Source organism: Carettochelys insculpta, chromosome 26, assembly GCF_033958435.1.
Source record: "Carettochelys insculpta isolate YL-2023 chromosome 26, ASM3395843v1, whole genome shotgun sequence".
In the NCBI taxonomy this organism is placed as follows: Eukaryota; Metazoa; Chordata; order Testudines; family Carettochelyidae; genus Carettochelys; species Carettochelys insculpta.
In genome coordinates, this window is record NC_134162.1 from 6,188,799 (window position 1) to 6,206,397 (window position 17,599).

The 17,599-nt window shown below is 49.9% G+C and overlaps 1 protein-coding gene across 2 annotated transcripts in view; it reads right to left on the reverse strand.

The window, feature by feature from the left end:
• Positions 1-17,599, reverse strand: part of DEF6 (DEF6 guanine nucleotide exchange factor) — a 33,192-nt gene that overhangs the window by 13,866 nt on the left and 1,727 nt on the right. For both annotated transcript variants that reach the window (XM_074977415.1, XM_074977414.1), the window contains exon 2: positions 1,630-1,770. In XM_074977415.1, coding sequence (XP_074833516.1) covers positions 1,630-1,770 — 141 coding nt within the window. The remainder of the gene's footprint in view (positions 1-1,629; positions 1,771-17,599) is intronic.

Genomic DNA, 17,599 nt, shown 5'->3' on the forward strand with positions numbered 1-17,599 from the left:
TGGGCTAAGAATACCACAAATGGGCTGTGGACTGCAGTGCATATTGCGGGGTGGGGATGGGGGGAGTTCACAGCACAGGCTTCCATCACTATGGCATCCTCTCTCTCCCACAGCTCCAGCAACTTGCCGTGCTGTGCCCACTATTTCAGGTGAAACGTTGGCACTCGGCGCTATGCACTGAACAGCCACGGTTTGGCTTCTGTACAGCTGCGAATGGACCAAGGCACATCCTAGGTGGGCAACAGGGAGACCCCCCCCACTCAAAGGTGGGTACCTCTGCTGTCCTACGCAGCAAGGCACACGTTGCGCTCAGGGCGAAGTGTGCAGGGTCACAAGGGGGCAGCCCAACGGCCTCACGCTGGCACATTGAACCTCTGAAGCCTGGATTTTTGTCTCCTAGTTCACTGGCCAGTGGAGCATCCTAGAACAGGGCAGCCTGGCTCTTTGAAAACTGGAGGGCAGGAGGAGGAGGTGTCCCTGCACTAGACTCAAAGAGGATGGTCCTAAAGAGCAGAGTGGGAGAAAGTCACTAGTCACTTGCTTTCCCCCCATGCCCAGAGAAAGCAGCCCAGACAGCAACTCCGTTTCAGAAGCCACGAGGCCTTTGAGCTACAAGAAAATCCCAAATACCTGTTCCCTTGAGGTGCCAACTTCTATTTTCGGCCTCCCGGACAAACTGCAAAACAGGGTGAAAAAAACACCCGACCGCAGGAGAAAGGGCTGGGCCTTCCTGCTGGGTTTTCCACCTCTGGGGGTCAGAGCTGCTCTCCCCTTCTTGGAAACAGTGACTCATCAGCTGCAGGGAGGGCCGGTGAAATGGAACGGAGACAGTGTGTGCAAAGAGCTGCCAATGCAGGTAATAACGAATGTTTAGCATTTGCTTGTCTTTTGAACTCCGCCTTGCCTCAGGCAATGGGTCAGCAACCCCCAGCACGAGTGCCAAGCGAGGCAGGAGCTCAGCCCCATGCAGCTGGGAGCTTGCTCAAAGCTTGTGGATTAAATGAAGACCTGCTAATGCTGCCAACCACCTAAATGGTAAAGCTCTGCAGCCTCATTTATTTATGAATGAAGCTGTCGTCAGGAGGACTTTTAGTGACTTTAAAAAAATGTCACCAGCACTCGGACTGGACAGAGAGGTCAAAAGGTCACATTTCAGCCCTCTGCCTCAGAAAGGCTGCTGAGCCCTGAGCTAGGACATGTGGACAATCAGGCCTGTGCAGAATGCCACCTGCAGGGGGAGCAGGAGTTGAACTGGGTGGCATTTTTACCTTGATGACAACATGCAACAGGGGTAAATTAAGGCCTCTGACTGTCCTCTCTCAGTGTAACCCCCTGGTGAACAAGGTCCCCTGGCCCATCAGATCCTCTGAGGATGTGAATCTCTTACAGCTTCATTTAGGATGCTTTAGTTCCAGCTGTAGCAGTGTGTGCTGTTAGCTCGGGAGGTTCTCGGTTTGATTCCCGGTGTGTTGGCCATGATGGCGGCTGTCAGACCCAGTTCTAAATCCTATCCAAGGAGAACATAGCCAAGTCCACAGATGGGTATGCTCTAAAGGGATGACTGGCCTTGCCTAAAGAAGAGGAGAAGAAAGCAAGCAGATGGGCCAAGGGGAAAGCAAAAGGGCTTACCTTGTCCAGGATGTATTTGTTCAGATAGGGCATGTAGCCCTGGCTCGACACGGGGCCGTCGTCATCATCCCGGAAATGCTCTTCCAACGCCACAGGGTCATGGGGAATATGAAGCACCGTGTACAGGTTGTGCGAGAGCACCTGGCAGAGGAAATAAAAACAAATGCACTCTGCAGCGCCCCAGCACAGCACTTGTTAACGACAATGAGCCAGCAGCATTTGATAAGCCCATGCGGACAATGACATGCAGACACTGACCTAGCTATCCAGGTGCACCTGAGCGCTGGGTGTATCGGGGAATGAGTTGGCTCTACAAGTTATCACTTTAAAAGTGGGGTGTTCTCTGGCCCTGGTCGTGGGCTGAGAGACTCTAGGAAGCGTGCAATCACAGAAAGGCTGGTAAGAACCATCCTAGGACAAAGTGGGGTGAGTTGGATCATTCTGCCTTGGGAACAGCCTGCTTTCTTTCTCTCTGTTTTCACTTCTTGCATCTTTCTGTTCAGACCGGTCAGAGGTAAAGTCATGTTACGTGCCACTCAGAAGCTATTTGGCTGAGCAGCACTGCTTGCTCTCATAATACTCAGCTGGCTGGGCAGAGACGATGGTGTTTCACTTTCAAATTCACTAATAAATGATCAGTCAGCGCTCACACCAGGTGCTCGGCATTTGGAGCCCTTCTTGACCAAATGTCATTCACATATTGACTCCACTCAGCTTTTCAGCACAGTGTATGTGTGACAGTTACAAGTATACTGAGGCCTATGATTATGTATCACAAGCACCAGGTACAGCATTAGCTCAGATGAGAAGCAGAAAAGATTGCATTAGCCCAGTGTCCCAACTAACTCCCAGTTTGGGCAATGAGCCTCACCCCTCTGCCTGTTCTAAACTACATAGTTGTGTTGCTGTGTGCTCCGCCCTAGAGCTGACTGCATGTGACCAAGGTTGGTGGAGGAATCAACACTGCTTACCTACCCTACATGTGTTAGGAGGCTAAATTTACTAACGCCCAGAAGCAACTGTGAAGCCTGCAGATGAAAGGAGCTGGTGAAGAGAGCAAGGAATCCTTACTGATCATCTGCATTAGGGTTGGGAGACTGCTGAGACGGGTACCAAGGGTCAAGCCTAACAGAGAAGAACCTGAAGAGACAAGACAAAAATGACCTGAGCTGCTGTGCATGGCTATCTCTGCTTGTACGTGCCCCACGTGTGGAGTCTGTGCACGTGTGCAAGCACAGCCAGGCCTATCCACCACCTGTGGGTGTTTGCTGATGTAGTAACTAAGAAGATGGAGGTTGCAACAACAGCACCGAACCAAGCACAGAGCCTGCGCTGTCACCACTCCACAGACCCTGCTCTCTGCTGTCCTTCACTGGGATGCACGAGCTGCAGTAACCAACGGTTCAGAGCAACCCCTGACTCGCTGGGACCGCTCCCACCCCAAAGAACAGCTCACTCGGTTCCCCATGTTTCTTCCCCTCAACTACACTGAAGTTGTTTATCAGAGCTCTCCATCAAACCACAAGCTGCTTAAGACATGCCTTGGAAGCTTCCTCCCCCGCTCCCTGAGCCAGGCTCCTACGTTTCACACCTTGTCCCCGTCTCTATGGTGATGCAAAAAGTCATGCCCGACCCAAAGAACCAAGGGCCTCTGTGACAGTCATGGATGGTTGTTGCTGGATTCCTGCTCAGAGGAGACTCCAAACCCAGCTGGGCAGCTACCAATTCAAGTTGAAGCCATAGTTATAGAATCCTAGTAGAAGGCCTAGCCAGAGGGGCCTATTAAATTCACATTCTGTTTTGGTCAATTGCACAGTCGCAGGGTTTTAAAAAATAGCAAATTCTGTCTTTTCCGATATGTAAATTTTGAATTTCACGATGTTGTCATTGTAGGGATCCTCACCTGTAGAGGAGTTGTGTGGGGACTGCAAGGTTATTGTAAGAGGGAGGTTGCAGTATTGCTACCCTGACTTCTGCACAGCTGTTGACAGCAACAGCACTGCCTCTGGAGCTGGGCAGCTGGAGAGCAGCAGCTGCTGGCTAGGAGCTATGGCCAGCAGCAGCACAAAAGTAAGGATGCCACGGTATGTTATTGCCACCTTTACTTCAGAGCTAATGCCTTCAGAGTTGGGCCCTTGGTCAGCAGTCACCACTCTCTGGCCACCCCTCTGTAAAAGCAGGAGTACAGAAGTAAGGGCAACAGGGGTATGGCATTACCACCCTTACTTCTGCACTGTTGCTGGTGGAGTGCTGCCTTCAGAGCTGGGCAACCAGCCAACATTACAACCACCGCTCTCCAGTTGCCCATCTCTGAAGGTGGCACAGAAGTACAGGTGACAATTCCATGATCTTTGTCAAATGACTCCTGCAACTCCCGTATGGGTCAGGAGCCCCATTTGAGAAACGCTGGTCTCCCCTGTGAAATCTATATGGGTATATGGTAAATGTACACAAAAGGCCAGATTCGTGGAAGGACACCAGATTTCAGGGTCTGTGACACGTTTTGCATGGCTGTGAATTTGATAGGGCCCTACCTGTCAGTCACTGATTCTATCTCCCACTAGCCCCTTCGCTACAGTAGATGATAGGACTGTGAAGGCCAGTTTGCCCATGAAAAAGAAAATGTCCTTCCTTAGTCTGGGACTTTTCTTAGCCTGAAGTTTTCTTTATGTGCTAGACACAAGGCCTGGAACAGAAGTGGTCACAAACAGCACACAGGGAATTCCCTCCATCTGATATGTCTGCCCAATTACCAATGCCTGATTCCCAGGAAGCTCCTCTGCCTTAAGAATTCAGTACAGCAAGGCAGCCAGCAAACTCTGCAGCTGTTTGCAAAGCATCTCCAAAGAACCTGCATCAGAGAGCAACAACCCAGCTTTTCTTGCAAGAGCGAACATGGCTCCCACAGTAAGCAAAACTTGCACAGCTCCGTGTAACAGCACCATTTGCTGATTCCTGCTCTAACAGTATTATATAGCCCCTGAAAATGAAATATCACTAGTAAATCGATGTCACACCAAGCTGCAGCTAAGGCCGGCCAAAGCGTTCCCATGTGTTCAATGGAAAGTTGAGTTTTCAAGAACGTTCTTTGTGGACAGTGCCTGCAATCCTCAGAAAACATGGACAACAATTTTATTTGTAGCCAAGTTTCCCGAAGGAGAACAAGACAATTTGCCAACCAGTTCTCTTGATACCACCTGCCCCATAGACAGTCACATGCCCTCCCCCCACTTTTCATCCACCTTCTTATCTGCTTACGTCAGAAGAAGTCGTTGACCCTGTGATGCCCTGGAATGCTAACACAGGATGAACCTCTCTAATCTGGAACTCTGTCACCTAACAAACTCTGTAAGCTGGCATCATTTTAGTTAGTTGAACAACCACTTATCATGGGTATGGCCAAGTTTCCTGCAGTCCCATGAAGTTTGTTTACAGCCACCAGTCCTGGCTCTCAGTGTTCTGGGCTGTTATTTAGCTGTAATTTACCCCTAAATGTCCCTAAGAGCCCAGCAAGTAGTGGGAGTGCTGGTAATGCAATCAGCAATATTGACCTCCTGTTGTCCAGCAAATTCTCTTGGCTGGCACTGGTCAGGTCCCGAGGATGCTGGACGAGAGAGGCTCAACCTGTACAATCCTAACCATCTTATCCATTCAGCTTTCTCCCAGCCAGGAAACACTGCCTCCTAGAGATGCTGCTTCCTCATATGGCAGCACAGCGAAAGGCAAAAGCACTCATCAGGCACTGAGACACGCTGTCAGCCAGCTCCTTCTCCATCAACCTCCAGCACACACCAGCAAGGTGGGCAGCAAGAGAGGAGGGGGGAGGCAAAGAGGCAACAAATGGCATTTGCTCCAGAGACCGTGGGACAGTGTGAATGGGAAAAGTGAAGGGCCCGCCCCCCCAGGGTCGCTTAAGTGTACAGCACATCCTCTGGGACTGCCACACTAGTGGCTAGGGCAGGTGTCAATCAAAAAGTACAATTGTTCTAATAAGTATCACTGGGGGATCCATGTTAGTCTGTATCTTCGAGAAGAACAAGTCATCCTGCGGCACCTTATAGACAAACAGATATTTTGGAGCATAAGCTTTGGTGGGCAAAGACCTGCTTCGTCAGATGCATCGTCTTTGCCCAAGCAGCTTATGCTGCAAAATATCTGTTAGTCTATCAGGTGCCACAGGACTTCTGTTCTAATAAGTCACACAGTAACAGAGAGGTAGCTCTGTTCCTCTTACTCCAACAAAACAAAGCAGCAGAAACGTAGTACTTTAAAGCGCCACATTTCTGCTTCTTTGCTTTGTTCTGATAAGTTACAGTTCAGTAGAAAGGCGGAACAAAGCAGGTCTAGTTCTGAACAGGAGCCAGTGGCAGCGTGGAGTGGAGGACAGTGAGTGACCTGTGTTCCTAATGGGATCATTGCCAACCCTCCAGGATTGCCTGGAAGCCTCCAGGAACAAGAGAGGAAGGTTTAATTAAAGATTACGTCACATGATGAAACCACCAGGAACACGTCCAGTCAAAACCGGCAGCTCTGGCACTGAGGGCTGGAGGGAACAAGCGGCGTAGTCATAAGGCCTTTCAGCTGCAGCGTTCGTGTCTCACCATTGCGAGCGACCACCCTTTCCAGGTTACAACCAGCCAGACTGACTTCCAGATGAGGTGGGTGACTTGTCCCATGTCATCCGACACTGAACAGCTGAGCTGAAGAGAGACCCGGTAGTGCTCAGGTTTTTCCCCACACCACATATTAGAGCAGTGTCCTCAATACTGGAATGGCTTGCCACCAAAAAAATGACTTGCCTATAAGAAGTGAGCCTGGGATGGAGCTGGGAACAGAACCGGGGATGTCCTAGAGCCCAGAGCCAGGCAACTTTCTTGTCATGGTCCACAGTCCCAGCATGCAACAGCAGCTCCTACAAATCCAATCAGCTGGACAGCTCCTGAAAGGAGAAACACCCCAGCCTCCAACATGGGCACAAGCAAACCAGCACCAGCAGAGGTGGGTCTGAACAACAGTTATGGTTTCAGGACTCGGTATTTCCAACATCAGCAGCTTTCAGTATGCAGTAAAGGGGAAACAGGTAGACTGTAGATGTTAGTCCACATCTAGCCTGCCCTCTGGAGCCAGCATAGGAGCCCACTAGGGCACCTTTTCCATGCAGTGTCCGGGTCCAACAATCCAGCTTCCAATATGTCCCCTATTCCAGACTCAAGCAGCATTCCCTGTAATCTGAGCGTGTGGGCGACCACCCAGGAGAGATTCAGGTGCCGCCCAGATGATTAGCAGAGTGCCCACAGCTGCAACATGTGTTTCTATTGGTGGTGCACATCCACCCCTTCCTTGGTGCAGATAAAATTTATTCCACACACGAATGGGAAAAATTAGAGGGACCATTGGACTCGTGCGTCTCACAATTAGGGTGTCAGTTCCCCAGTCTGTATTCAACCTATCATCTTCCTTTGCACCGTTTCATCTGAGTCACATCCCCTGCCAATTCCAGCCCCTCACCAGTGCTGATTTAGCATTGTTTTACTAACCAGATCCCCCCCTCTTTGGGTACACAGAGCTCTCAGGGCTGATTCTTATTCACACCAAGGCCAATTCACACTGCTCTGGCACAAACTACCTTTGCCTTCGCTTATGAGGCACTTCACACGGTCAGAGCCAAGTGGCCAGTGGAGGATCAGGCCCTAAAACTGTGAGTAGTTTACCCCACGCTGGTTTGGAAAATAAATCTTCCCACGGGGTGAAAGCTGGGCTGCAGCACAGAATAAGCCAGCTCTCCTCTAATGCCACTGCTGGGCTTCTCCACACAACGCACCAGCAACCCGGGGAACTCCTTGCCAGGGCATGGTGTGTAGACCACAACTGCAATAAGGCTCATAAAATAACTAGGAAAGTCCTAGGAGGATTGGGCCATTAGCCAAGATGAGCAGGGATGTAGCCCCATGTTGTGGGTGTCCCTAGCGTATGTTTGCCAGAAGCTGGGAGTGGATAACGGGATGGGTCACTTGATGATTGCCTGTTCTGTTCTTTCCCTCTGAAGCACGTAAAAACATGACATCACGCTGAGTCAAACCCAAGGTCCATCTAGCCCACTATCCTGTCTTCCAACAGCTGCCAATGCCAAACGTCCCAGAAGAATTAACAGAACAGGTAATCATCAAGTGGTCCCTTCCCAGCTTCTGATGAACAGAGGCTGGTGGCACCATTCCCACCCATCCTGGCTAACAATCTCTGAGCGAGCTATTCTCTGTTAATTTATTTAGTTCTTTTTTGAACCCTGTTATGGTCTTGGCCTCCACTACATCCTTCGACAAGGCGCTCCACAGGTTGACTGTGCATTGTGTGAAACATTTCCTTTTGTTTCAGAGGTGTAGCTGTGTTAGTCTGTAGCTTCACAAAAACAAAAACAAACAAATAAAAAAAACAAGCAGTCCTGTAGCACCTTAAAGACAAATAATTTTATTTATTAGGTAATGAGCTTTCGTGGGTAAGACCTACTTGATCAGATTCTGATGATTTAATCCGATGAAGTGGGTCTTACCCACGAAAGCTCATGACCGAATAAATAAAACTGTTAGTCTTTAAGGTGCTACAGGACTGCTTGTTTCCTTTTGTTTGTTTTAAACCTGCTACCTTTTTACTTCATTTAGTGACCCCGCACTCCTGTGTTATGGGAACAAGTACTCTCTCCACACCAGTCATGAATTTGTAGACCTCTATCATATCCAACCGTAGTCTCCTCTTTTCTAAGCTGAAAAGTCCCAGCCCTTTTCACCTCTCCTCTTTTGGCAGCCATTCCAACCCCCCAAATATTCTTGTTGCCCTTTGCTGAACTTTTTCCAGTGCCAAGATAATCTTTTTTGCGCTAAGGTGACCACATCTGCATGCAGTATTCACCATGTGGGCTTACCAGGGATTTATAGACAGACAACAAGATATTCTCAGTCGTATTTTCTATTCCTTTTAAAATAATTCCTAATGTTCTGTTTCCTTTTTTGACTGCTGCTGCACAGAGTGGATGTTTTCAGAGAACTATCTGCAATGACATAGAGATCTCTCTTGCTTGAGCACTAATAGCTAATTTAGTTCCCATTATTCTGAACATACGTTTAGGTTTATGTTTTCTAATATGTATTCATTTGCATTTATCAACATTTAAATTCATCTGCCATTTTGTTGCCTAGTCACTTAATTTTGTGAGATCTTTATGAAGCGCTTCATGGTCTGCTTTGTTCTTAAGTATCTTGAGCAGTTTAGCAGCACCCTGTTTACCCCTTTTTCCAGATTTTTTATGAATATACGGACTAGAATTGGGTCCAGTATGGACCCTGCATGACACCACTAGGTACCCCTCTCTCCATTCGGAAAACTGGCCATTTATTCCTACCCTTTGTTTCCTTCCTTTTAACTGTGGCAGCACTACAAGCATCTGTAGAGAAATGTTTCTTTTGGAAGAGATTTTCCGACAAATCGTCCACCGACAGATTGTGACCATACACTAAAGCGGATCAAACGAGCGATCCACTCTGTTGACAGCGCGGCTGGACTGCCCGGCCTCTCTCGAGAGAGAGCAGACAACTGGAAGCACAGCAGGCAGGGCTCTCCCATGTCCTGGAAGCCCTGTCTGTCCACAGAAGGCCCCCCCGCAGAGTGTCCCTGAAGCTTTTTTGTTGTTGACAGAATCTGTCTACAAAGGTGCCCTTCCCCATCTGGCGAGGCAGAAGGCTGTCAGTGGAAGTGCAGCGTTTTGCCAGCAGACTGTCAACAAAACACAGTGTGTGTGTGTGTGGGCACGTGCGGCGAGTTTTGTTGACAAAACTCTGGTATTATCGAAAAAACTCACTAGCGTAGCTGTAGCCCTGTAGCTAAGACCCTTCCTCTTAGCCCACGCCTGCTTACTTTGCTTAAGAGCACCTGTCATTGGCCACTGTTGGAAGACAGGAGACAGCGCTAGATGGGCCTCTGGTCTGACCCAACACGGCCGTTCTTATGCACAGGCACCAGAAAAGCAGACTGCATGCCAGCGTAACCACATCCCTTATCTGCAGCACGCTGGCCTTTTTTCATCGTGCTGAACAGGGAAAGACGCGCCATTTCCGTGGGTGACTCTAAACGCACACGCTGCAGCAGGTGCCAGTTTGAGCTGGGGGTGAAATAGTTAACACCAGACAAGAATGGCAGGCTCCTTTTCTTGCCTTGGCTATGCCGGGGGGAAATCCTGCACTTTGAAATGACCCTCCAAGCGAGAGGTTGGTCTTGCATGTTAAAAGGTAACACAGTGCTGCCAAACCCACAGGGCTGGGGCTGGGAGATTCAAGCAGCATAGCCTAGAGGGAGCATTGCCTAGTGACAAAAGCCAGAGCCAGGGATTCTGAATTTTAGTCCTGACTTTTGCCTTATCAAGTAGCGTACCCCAAGGCTCGGTTCTGGGGCCTGCTTTAGTCAACATCTTTCTTGATGACCCGGATGAGGCGATGGATTGCACCCTCACCTAGTTCACTGAGGACACTAAACTAGGGGGAGATGTTGATATGCTGGAGGGTAGAGATAGGAGCCAAGGAGACCCAGACAAGATGGAGATTGGGCCAAAAGAAATCTGATGAGGTTCAACAAGGACAAGTGCAGAGTCTTGCGCTTAGCTGGGAACTGACTGGCTAAGCAGCACTTCCATAGAAAAGGATTGCAGGATTACAGTGGATGAGAAGGATATGAGCCAACAGTGTGCTGTTGTAGCCAAGAAGGCTAATGGCATATTGGGGTGCATTAGGAGGAGCATTAGTAGCAAATCTGGGGATTATTCCCCTTTATTTGGCACTGGTAAGGCTGCACCTGGAGTAATGCATACAATTCTGGGTCCCCCATTAAAGAAAGGATGTGGACCTACTGGGGGAGGGCAACACAAATTATTCTGGGACTGAAGCACATGACTTATGACGGGCGGCTGAGGGATTTAGGCTAATTTTGTCTACAGAAGAGTGAGTAGGGATTTGATAGCAGCCTTCAATTACCTGCAGGGGGTTCCTAAGATGTGGAGAGAGGCTGTTTGCGGTAGCCACAGATGATAAAACAAGGAGCGATGGTCTCAAGTTGTGGTGGGGGAGGTCTAGGTCAGATATTAGGAAAAAACCGATTTCACTAGGAAAGTGGTGAAGCTCTGGAATGGGTTACCTAGGGAGGTGGGACAATCTTCTTCCCTGGAAAGGAGGGGAGAAGTAGGAAGCCATGGGTGGGATGATTTAGTTGGGACTGGTCCTGCTTTCAGCAGTGGGTTGGACTTGATGGCCTCCTGGCATCTCTTTCAACCCTATGATCTCATGATTGACAGACTTGGGGCATAATGTTTGGCAAATCACTCTGCGCCTAGGTTTCCAACCAACAAAGTGAGATTAGTCTCTCATTCAGCAGGCAGCTGGCAGGGAAAGTACCCAGACACCATCACTGGAAAGGAGCTCTGTTAGCACAAGGTTTTATATCACCATTAACCCACATGTGGCTGTCCAGGACTGCTGCATCCCCTCCTTCCAGGGCCTGCGATGCCAACATACTCATATCCCACTTGGGTAACCGGGAACCCGTCTCTTTAAAAAGCCAAGTGCTTGACGTTAGTCTAAAAGTGGTAAGGGTTTTCCTTGGGACTTCCCCATAGGGAATGCTGCTGTATTGCTGGCTGCAGGAACAGCACTTTGTAAGGGGCTAGCTGCCAAGGGATGGTCAGGTGGGACAGCTGCCTGGACACTCAAGCCCCGACCATCTGTTTCAACCCAGCTATTGAGAAGCCCCCGTCTTCCTAGTGGTGGGCCTTTCCGGCTGCCTTTCTGAGCATCACAACATTTACTGACCTGTCTGTCCCCAAAAGCAGGCTGAGACCCTACCCAGCCAAACCAGCCTCTCCCCACAATCCACAGCTTCCTTCTGCTGCTGCTGCTTCACCATCTGTTCTGTCTAACCACAGCACAGTCCAAGGGCCTAGCAGAGAAGCAAGTGTAAAAGGAACTACATGCTGGATTGTTCCCTATAAAAGGAAAACAATACTAAGAAGGCAGGAAATGTGGTCAGGTTCCCTCCTGCGTTTCCTCTCCCTCATTCTGCTTGGGGCAGACTTATCTCCCACCTTGATGAAACTGACATGGGCTCAAGCTCTCCAGATCTGGCTCCAGTGAGTGCTGCATTTGTGATCCCTGAGTGTGTCAAATGCTTCGATCTTCCAGCATGAAAAGCAACAGAACCCTATGCTTGTAGTTCACTCCCCACCACTGCCCTTCTGCCACCCATTCCTTCTTCCCTCCATGGGCTGGTCTGCGCTGCTGTCAGTTACAATTCACTCCACTTCTCTGCTTTTCTCCAAGATGTATTCATTCCCCTTCCCAGGAGGGTTGCGACCCTTTCCCGGTTCTGTACCGCCAGCCAAGACCACTGCTGCGCTTCTCATTTCCAGCTTCCAGCACAGATCCTTGTGGAACTCTGCTGGGGCTCACCTTTTGCCACTCTAAAGCCACAGGACTCAGAAGGACACATGGTCCTTTCGGCAACAATTTTTCTACCCTTCTTGTCGGAGCTGCAGCTCAAGGGTGTTTTTCTCTCTCTACCACACTGGAATGTGGAGCTGTACTGAATGCCTTTGCTGACATCAAGAATCAGCTACTGTGCTCCCCCAAGCTTATCATCTCAACAAAGAGCGATATTAATGAGCCTCTTGAAAACACTCTGAAGAGCAGCCTGTTGCGAAACAAAGCTAGGGCTGTATCCCCTATTTCCTTCCTCCCCAACACTTGTGAAATGCTGGCCAAAGCTTAGACAGTGGGAAAAATGATTTGTCTTCCTGCTTCTGCTGCTTTTTACATGACCTTGTGTTTAACTCTGGACTCCACACACAAGCTGTACAGTGAGGCTAAAATTGTGTCGCCTTTGTACTGCAGGAATGCCACAGAACCACAGTCACAATCAGGTGCTGCACAAACACAGAACAAAGAGCTGATAACCCAACAGAGGCCTAGTCTACTTACAACAGTTGGACGGCTTGAGTTCTATAGGACAACAACCTTCTTAGGGCAGCTGAAGTTACCTGCTATGGATTTGAGAGTTTGTCCGTATGCTTGTCTGTTTGCTCAAGAACTCCTCGGAAACAGTAAAAACTAGGACCACCAAGGCTGGTATACAGTTTCCTCTTAAACTAAGGGAAGTGTTAGGGCTGTGCCAGGAAAGTAGGACGTGCCCAGAATGGGATGGCTCCTCAGAAAACCAGACAGCAAACAATCACCAGGCAGATGAAAGGGGCTGACTGAGGGCACCTCCCCACATCTGCATTTGGGACTGGCCCAGCCTGGAGACCATCCAGGCACCCTTCAGGGACGACGGGGAGGGCTGAAGCTCCCCCACATCCATACAGAGGCACTGCCAGCTGTTCCCCTTTGTCAGGGAGCGAGGTGGCGGTTTGCTGCTGAGTGCAGGGGGCAGGCAAACTGGACCTGCCGCAGCTGGGGGACGTGCATCCCTTGCCCGGCTGTGCCCACTGGAGCAGCCATGGAGAGGCGCTCCTTATCTGGTCCCAAGCTGCAGCAGTAAGAGAGAGATGGGGTTCCTCTCTCCCTGAAGGCGGTCTACATACCAAACCCCTCCTCCCCAGCCCCACCCCTGAGCAATGATTTAATGGTGTGTACATTTTCATTTTATCATCCAAAAAACAAAAATTAAAGACTTGAGCAACACCAAGTAAACATTGGTATGAATGTGTACCATTGATGCAGCCTTAGGAGGGAAGTGGAGCGTACTGGGATTAGGCACCTTTACACCTATATAACTACACCCACACAAATTTTAGAGAGGTGTAGCAGTAAAATTGCTTACCGCTAACCGGTGTTCCCTGGAAGACGAGTGCTTAGGCAGCTGCCCAGGAGAGATTCAGGTGCCACCCAGCTGACTGGCAGAGCACCCACAGCTGCCAGTATGTGTTTCTATTGGTTGTGCAGATCTGCACAGGTCTCAGAGCATGTAACAAAATTTATTACACACACAGATTAAAAAAATTTGAGGGCACATGCCCTTAACTGACACTGCTGGTCTAAAAACTGGGTACACCCCAAGTCTGAGTGCAATGCGACTAACCTGCTTCCTTCGGCCCTCCATGGACCCATAAAGGGCTAAATCTCCCTTGTGTAGGTTTAGCTTGCACCTGTAAGTTGACCAATGCAAACTCAAGTGAAGAAAGCCAGGTGACAATTGTCCGAGGGGGGAGCCTTGTTAGTCTGCACCTGCTAAAACAATGAGAAGTCCTGTGGCACCTTACAGGCTAACGGATTTATTGGAGGGTAAGCTTTCATGGGCAAAGACCCACTGCGTCAGAGGCAGGTGGCCTGAATTGAGTCGGCCGCCCTGATTGCTGCAGTGGTTTAATGAAATCCATTTGGAAAACATCACACTTGCAGCTAAGCCAGTGCAGCTCTCTGCCTTTGTCCTTTGGGTGTGAGGAGCCAATTGCAAAACCCCACCTGAGTGGCACTGCTCTCCCTTTCAGTGCTTTGCCAGGACATGGGAGGCAGTCAGCTGAGCTGTTGCGAGATTTCTGTGCAGCGGATTGTGGGAGAATTCAGCAGGGGAAATTGTGGGAAGGCACTGGTGGAATCTCAGCATCCTGGTGATTTACCCAGCATCCTTGCTGCAAAACGGGCAGGCTGCCAGTCTAAGTAGACCAATGGTGGGCAACGTGCAGCCTGTGGGCCACCTCCAGCCCGTGGGCCTCCTGGCTGTCAATCTGCCTGACGTGCCTCTCGCAGACGGGGGCATTGCAGCCCCGTACTTCTTACTGCTTTCCCTCCCAGAACTTTGGAAGCGTGCCAATGGCTGCATTTGTGCTTTGTCCCTCCTCCTCCTCCCCCTCCCCACAGCTGGAACCCTGGCACAGGAAACTCAGATCCAGCAGCCCTAGGACCAGGAGGTTGCTGGCTATTCAAGTATTCTGGCTAATAGAAAGGTGTACCTAGCAATGCATAACACTAGAGAAAAACAAGATTAGCTATGAAGAAGCAAACAAAAGTGTACACAGAGTACTTTATTTCCCAACAACAGCAGCATTGTACACTGTAAACCTAGCCTGGACTGGCTGTATTTATTCAGATTTACATTCACTATACTGTCATTATGGGAAATGTCACTAAAATTTACTGATGGTTCCAATGCCGGTTACAGGAGAGTTTTGGATGACAGAATGCTGGATATGAATGAGTTTACTGTAATAAGCTGGAAAAAGGAGTGGGCAGGAGGTGCACGGATGGAGTACGAATCAGGTGGCTTTGTGTAATCCAAAAGGACTGGAAAGGAGGGGAGAAGTAGGAAGCAGGGGGCTCTCATACCCTGGAAACATGTGGGGGGGGGGGAAGGAGGCAGGCCCTGGGGCCCTAGGTGGACCCCCTGCACACCGCTGGGCCTTTGGCTTCTGCAGGCCAGTGAGGCAAAGGGAGGTCACTTGCACAGCCCACTTACCATTTGTAGCTGCCCATCACTGAAGCAGACCCTGGGCTCTAAGCCCCATCCCTAACCAGGCTAACGAGCTCAGCTTTAGAAGTACCACTCAAGTCAGGTGAGAGATTTTTGTGAGTGGAGGTTGTGGCAACCCCTAGCATAAGAGCCACAGAGTCACCCGTGCAGTGAAGACAGACCCTGTGGTGGGGCGGGGGGGGTGGGGGGCAGGCTTTCATCTCTCTGGCTGAGCTGCAGGGTCCTTTGATAAGGAGTTGTCATCCAACTGCCTACAGCTCAGCCCTGTGACTCAGTTTCCCACCTCTTACTCTCAGTTGGCAGCACAGCTGAAGTTGATGAGGGTTGAAGTTGGCCAGCATCTCTTTAGAGCAGGCCCAAAAGGCCCTTAACTACTCCATTGCAGCTAAGTGGACAGAGCACTCAACAGACCTGCCCTCTACCCCTGGCTCTGCCACTGACCTGCCTGTGTGACCTGCAGCAAGATACATCTCTGCTCCGTGACTCACTTTCCCCACCTGTAAAATGAGCACAGTGATCACCTTTGTAAAGTGCTTTGAGATCTACTGTTGTAAGAGCTGGGCATTATTAACTACCTTTTAATCCCCATAGTGTCTTTGTCCTGGCCAGCCAGATTCCTCCTCCAGCTCCTTTCCTGTCATTTAAGAGTTTTTCAGAATAGGTAGAAGGCTCTGCATAAATGTGAACCCTTTAAATTCCCAAGCAACATGTTTCTTTTCTCCTTGCCCTGGGCTACTGGGTACGGAAGGCAAGAAACACATGGCAGAATTGCACGCATGAGGCCAACAGGAATGTACAACACTGCACCACTTTGCAGCTCCAGGGTGCCTTCCATTTTGGCCAGGTTCTCACAGCACCACTCTGGCTGAGGAGCCCAAAGCATTTTGCAAACATTAATGTACTCTCCACCCAAAGAGACAGGAAGTTATAGTCCCACTTATCGGAGCTGGACAGAAACGCACAAGGAGGTTTGCTGCCTCAGCCAAGATGACACCTGCTCCACAGCAGCAATGGGAACAGAAGCTGGATCTCGACTCTCTCGGTTCTTAACCACAAGACTACCCTTCCTTCCTGCCCAACACGTGAATATGCCCATGCGTAAAGAGAACCAGGCTCAACCCAAGAGCTTACCACATCCCCTGCTGGCAGGCTGGGAGTGGAGGGAAGCAGCACAAGAGCTTACGCCATTTCGCTGTCCAATCACTTTAAAAATGAACAACTGTGACACAGGAGGTAGGTGAATGGCTCCCATGGGCTTCCATATACCCAACCAGTAGTACAGACAGTGCACTGGCGCCGAATCAGGGACGTTAGTCACTAAAAAGGCAACCGGGTGCTTTGCTTCCCTTGAACAAGTGCCTACTTCCATACCATACAAAGCTGTACAACACACCTCTCGGTGGTGCTTTACTCTAAGGCCACGCCAGAGCCACGGGGGAAGCTCATGGTAACGTGGTATACGCAAACCTCTGCTTTAGGGGCTTTGCATTTCAGATGCAATTAACAGCAAGACAGCAGCAGGGCTTGTGTGGGACAGCAACAAACCCAGACCTCCAAGAGTGGCTGGATACCTTGTACCAAGGTGGACTTGATCTGTGCCCCCACTCACAGTCAGGTGGAAACTCTCAAGGGCGGCAAAAAGCATAGGACAAAATGAAGACGTGCCTTTCTACAGCACATGGCAATCACAAGCGCAAAGAGGCTGTTGCTTTCGCCTGGTTACTGACGCTTGCAGGAACAACAGCTTGAGATGCACAGAGCGGGGAGGGAAGCCTTGATTCCGCTCTAACTAGTAAATCCATCTCTCCAAGATCAACTTTGCCCAGTTTGCACCTTTCCCTCTCTTCCTCACCCTCCAAGGCTCAGACTCAAGCCAGGCTCCTTCTGGCTTGTGCATTAGTACCAACAGTAAGAATCCTGCACACCAAACTCCAGCAGGACTGCAGATGGGTGCCTAAGAGGCCTTGCCCAAGTGCCTGAGCCAGGAAGTGATCCAGCACCCACTGAAAGTCAATGGGAGTTAGATGCCCAACTCATGAGCTATTGGACGTCCCACAAGGCACTTGTCTGGATCTTTAGGTGTGTAAATCCCTTTATAAATCTGGCCCTGATTCCAAGTGCAGGGCTAAAGCCCACCCTTGGCTTCACCCCTGCAGTCGCACGCTGAAGATGCTGGAGTTCAACCCTCCCTCTAATTTTTGCCATCCATGTGTGGAATTCATTTTGTTATGGGCACTAAGGCATGTGTGGACGAGCACTGCCTGCAGAAACACATGCTGCCGGGTGCAGGCGCTTTGATAATCAGCGGCATGGCATTTGAATGTCTCCCCGGTGGCTGCCCCAAGGCCCAGCTTCCAGGGAACACTGCCGATGTTGCACAGTGCAGAAATAGGCTTGCGGAGTTCTTATTACTGGTGCCAGTGCACAAGCCACAAAACCCAGGCCTTGATCAACAGTTCTGTACACAATGCAT